This window comes from Ochotona princeps, chromosome X (assembly GCF_030435755.1).
Source record: "Ochotona princeps isolate mOchPri1 chromosome X, mOchPri1.hap1, whole genome shotgun sequence".
NCBI lineage: Eukaryota > Metazoa > Chordata > Mammalia > Lagomorpha > Ochotonidae > Ochotona > Ochotona princeps.
In genome coordinates this window covers 47,549,451-47,554,148 of record NC_080865.1, presented here as the reverse complement: position 1 = coordinate 47,554,148, position 4,698 = coordinate 47,549,451, and the positions used below count along the sequence as shown (strand labels likewise).

General features: G+C 38.5%; 1 protein-coding gene across 1 annotated transcript; it reads right to left on the bottom strand.

Annotated features, from left to right (window-relative positions):
* Positions 1 to 2,354: 2,354 nt before the first annotated feature.
* Positions 2,355 to 2,880, bottom strand: LOC101525854 (bis(5'-nucleosyl)-tetraphosphatase [asymmetrical]-like). The gene has a single exon (XM_036497896.2). It carries the CDS (start codon positions 2,874 to 2,876, stop codon positions 2,415 to 2,417), a length of 462 nt encoding a protein of 153 aa, XP_036353789.2. The 5' UTR covers positions 2,877 to 2,880; the 3' UTR covers positions 2,355 to 2,414.
* Between the last annotated feature and the right edge of the window lie 1,818 nt (positions 2,881 to 4,698).

The window sequence follows — 4,698 nt, the reverse complement described above, 5'->3', positions numbered from 1 at the left end:
GGCCTGTCTCACTCCTCCTCAGGCTGTTGATATCTTTCCTGGATGCTCTCCAGCGTTTGCTTACTTTTTTGTCCTGACTGTATCAAAGCAAGATTATGTTATGCCAAGTAGTTAAGAAACCCATGCAGAGTTTCAAGTCTAATTGTCTATGCTGCTTCCCCATATATTTATAGAACACTTTAAAAGTATCTTCTCTAACAGTATAGTGATTAATTTCTATGTCTAAATAAATTAAGTTTGAGGTAGAGTAACTTTCTTTTGCTTTAAAACATATTAGGATTAACATTAAATCAAGGAATTAATTTTCTAGAAAATTGGTAATTAGTTGACAAAAACAAATTGGAACTCCCATGTAGAAGGAATTAAGAATTGTGATGAGGCTGATTGGCGGTGGATTTACCCTTTGAGAGCATTGGAACTGAACGGGTGATCAGAAACAGGGTCCAAAATGGACTAATAAGTCTGGCAGAGTATTTTCCTCTGACTTTTTTGGGCAAGTGACACAGAAATCGTTTTGATTATACTGTTTTTCACTCCATAGTGCCTGGTGTCAAAATTAAAATGTTACTGAATTAACTGAATGTTTGGAAATTCACATTTCTTTTCTTAAGGCTTTGTATATGTATTTGAAAGAGTAAAAGAGAGAGAGGGGAGAGAGAGACAGAGGGAAAGAGAGAGAGAGAGAGAGAGAGAGAGAGAGAGAAAGAGAGAGAGAGAGAGAGAGAGAGAGAGAGAGAGATTGCCCATCTGCTGTTTCACTCTTGGTTAAAATGGTAGATAAAAAAGCAGTTATTTCAAAACATTTTGATTCCCTGGACTTAGGCTGTCCTCTATTACCTGAAGCTTCCAACAAGGAAAAAGCTTCACAATCTGAAAAATCAGGTCTGTCCTTAGATTTGCCAAAGAAGTGAAGTCAAAGAAAACACGTTGCTCCTTTTCCCTTCCTCCGTTCAGAGAGACAGACAGGAAGCTACAGTCACAACTCAGTGAAAGAGCAACTTCTGTGAAAGTCAATTCCTGGGTATTGAAACTATAGTTGATGAATTGCTAGAAATTCAATGTGAAGAACTGTAAGAGTTAAAAGCCCCAGTGGGACTCAAGTACTTTTATGAGTTGCACTTTCCAGAATTCTACCAGGTTTCCACACTGAATCCTGGAAGAAAAATGTCCTGATTCTGGTGTGTGTGTGTGTGTGTGTGTGTGTGTGTGTGTGTGTGTAACCTTGTTGTAACAAGGCCATTTGACTAAAGAATCTTACCTAACAAATTTGTATCAGATCGCAATTGACACAGAGGAAAAGAAATATTGAACTCCACCCTAATCCAGTCAGCTATTCATCTCCACCATCTTTCAGTCATGATACCCCACTTAACACCACAGTGAAACTGGAGGAGCTCTTGTGTAATACACAACCCAGAGTCACAAGCTGACGAAAAGACTGAAACTAAATCATACGACTACAGAATGTATCTCTCTTCTTACAGCTAAAGCTACTTTACATAGGGGCTCGAGTTCATTTCAATGCACATCATGTCCAGATTTAAAAAAAAAAAATTACAAAGTCTACTAAATGAAGAAAATAAAACAGTGTAAAGAGAGGACAATCATTAGAACTTGAGGCATACTTGACAGTGAAGGCAGAAGTACCTGACTGTGAATTTTAGTAATGATTAATATTCTAAGAGTCATAAGGCAGAAGTCAGACTACATTTAAAAGCCACTAGATGGAATGTATAGGCAGAAAGATGAAAATTCTAATAATAAATTAAAAAAAAATGCTAAAGACCAAACACTGTGACAGAAATGAAGAATGCCTCTGATGCAATTATTAGCAGACTGTGCAGAACTGAATAAAGAACAATTTGAGCTGGAGAATGTACCAATAGAAAGGTGTAAAAATGAAAAAACAAAAGGGCTGGGATGGGGGTTCATTAGGTTAACCCTCTACCTGCAAGTGTCAGCATCCCATACAGGAACCAGTTTTTGTTTTGGCTGCTCCACTTCCCTTCCAGCTCCATGCTTGTGGCCTGGAAGCTCAGTAAATGATGGCCCCAGGACTTGGGACCCTGCGGACCCGGATGAAGCACCTGGCTCCTAGCTTTGACTAAGCTCTACTCTATATTCATGCTATTCAAAGCATGCTTCATGAACCCATCAGTGGGGGTCATCAACTTGCAGCTTTATACAAATGAGGATTCCCAGGCTCCATATCACGTTTGCCGACTACAGAATGTGTAGCTTTTTTTTTTTTTTTTGAGATTTTCTTTTGTTTTATTTACTCCCATTGAAGAGGCCTTAGATGATTTCACCACAGCGTCTGTTCTTTGCTGTGATGAGCCTGACAGCAGCACACTCTTCAGGGGGCCTGAGGATAGAAGACCCTAGCAAAGCAGAGGACTTCTGCTCTGTTGGCTTCAGGTCGCTGTGGAGCAGAGGAACTGGTGTCCTTCCCAGAGGGCCGCCTTCATCTCCTGGAACTCGGCCAAGTGGCAGGCCGCATCCAGCCCCAGCCAGCGGTAGGCTTGGTGTTCCTGGGAGAGGCAGATCTCCGCATTGTAGTCCTTCACTTCCGCCAGCCAGTAAATGACTGTTTTGGGCTTCCCCCTGGCCACATAATTGAGCTCCTTTCTGAACCCCTCAATGATGGTCAGCTGCCTTGCTCCTAGGCCTGTTTCCTCTTGAGTCTTTCTTAGGGCTGTTTCCAGGTCATTCTCTCCTGGATCCACATGGCCTTTGGGAGGAGTCCAGTGATGAATGCCATCCGATGCCTGCAGCAGAAGAAACTCAATCGCACCGTTATCCACCTTGGGAGTGAGGCATCTTTGGAAGATGATCAAGCCGCATGCTCTCAGGGCCATGGTCTGTCTGCAGCGCATAGACAGAAGGGAGCCTTGAGCCCAGAATGTGTAGCTTTAACAAGATCCCTCGGTAATTCATCTGCACATGAAAGATTAACAGGTGCTGTTCCAGATTACACTGATTTAAGAAGTCTATATTCCATAAGGCTGTAACTTGCAAATGTGGCACATACGTTGTATTTCATCAACCAAATTAACCTTGGGGATGAAGAACCTCAGCTTGTATCTTGTGCCCAAATACATTAAGTCCAGCCAGTTCATAAATGAAATGTTATAAACCTAGGCAGCACTGAAGCAAAATGAATTATCTCCAAAATTATTTTATTTGAAATTCTATATATTTCTCTTATTATTCCTAAAAAAGTGACAGTTGTTGGAAACATCATTAAAAATAATCTTAAGTGAGAGATTCTATAAGCTTAGTAAATTCCACAACTACTTTTTATAAAATGAAAATTAACATGCATATTAACCTAGATTAAAGGGATTTTTGTCTCTTCATGAATATACACTTAGATAATTCATTGCAGACATTTAGAGAATGTTTCCAATATGGCCCTTTACTCAAATCAATCCTCATAACCACAATATTTCTACTTACGGTACATTCTCAGCTCTGTATTTTTAAAAAATTATTTACTTGAAAACCAGAGCGAGAGAGAGAGATTGGTGATGGGAGAAATATCTTCCATCTGCTGATTCACTCTCCCATATGCTCACAACTGGGGTTACATCAGTTCAAAACTAGGAGTTAGGAACTCCATCCAGGTCTTCCAAGTGATTGACAGGAACTCAAGCACTTTGGTCATCATCTGCTGCCTCTTGGATATATTAGCATGAAGTGTGACTGGAGGCACAGAGTAGCCAGTATTCAAGACAAGCACTCCAACAGGGGGAGCATGCATCTCAGTTGGTGGTTTAACACAATGCACCACAATGCCCTCCCCTCAGTTATAGATTTGTTCCACTTTTTTTTTTTTGGTTTGGAATATTTCTGCACTTATTTACATACTGCATTCATTATTGTAAATAACATTAAAATTCATGAAAATAATATAACATTAAATAATTAAATAACATTAAATAATATAACATTAAATACATATCAAATCTGACAACGCTTATTTTTAATCATGCGTTTCACCATATTTAATTACATCACCATCAAATAAATATGATTTATATTTTTAATTAGTATTAATTGTATTTTTCTTCATTTTGTAATTTTTATCCCATAAAATGCCATCTCTAAAAGATAGCAGGCTACATTCAATATTAGACCAATGTGAATGGTTTTTAAAAATAAAATGAAAAGAAAATAATTAAAATAACATGTACTGGTTATTATATATAAAACAATCCTTTTATATTGAGGTTATTTTTAAATTGAATTTTATTTCTATTACTCAGCAACTATAGTGTCCTTAAAACATACATTCGAAATGCTTAAGACCATGAGAGCAGACAAAATGTCCAGGAAGTTTGAAACCTATGCAAGGCAAGTTTATGAAAATATCCTAATGAGTTATTTAAGTAAAAGATTTGTAACAAGAGTCAAAGTGTAACTTGGAAAATGAAGCATAATAAAATGAAGACGTTGAGACCCTAAAGGTGTAAATGTATAGGTATAAATTATTTCATTTAATTTTTAAAAAGATTTATTTATTTTTGTTGCAAAGTCAGATATACAGAGAGGAGGAGAGACAGGCCTGAGCTGAGTCGATCCGAAGCCAGGAACCAGAAGCCTTTTCCAGGTCTGCCACGTGGGTGCAGGGTCCTAAGGCTTTGGGCCATCCTTGACTCCTTTCCCAGCCACAAGCAGGGAGCTAGATGGGAAGTG

Coding starts and splice junctions, on each gene's coding strand:
- LOC101525854 (XM_036497896.2), bottom strand. CDS start 2,876: ATGCGCTGCAGACAGACCATGGCCCTGAGAGCATGCGGCTTGATCATC.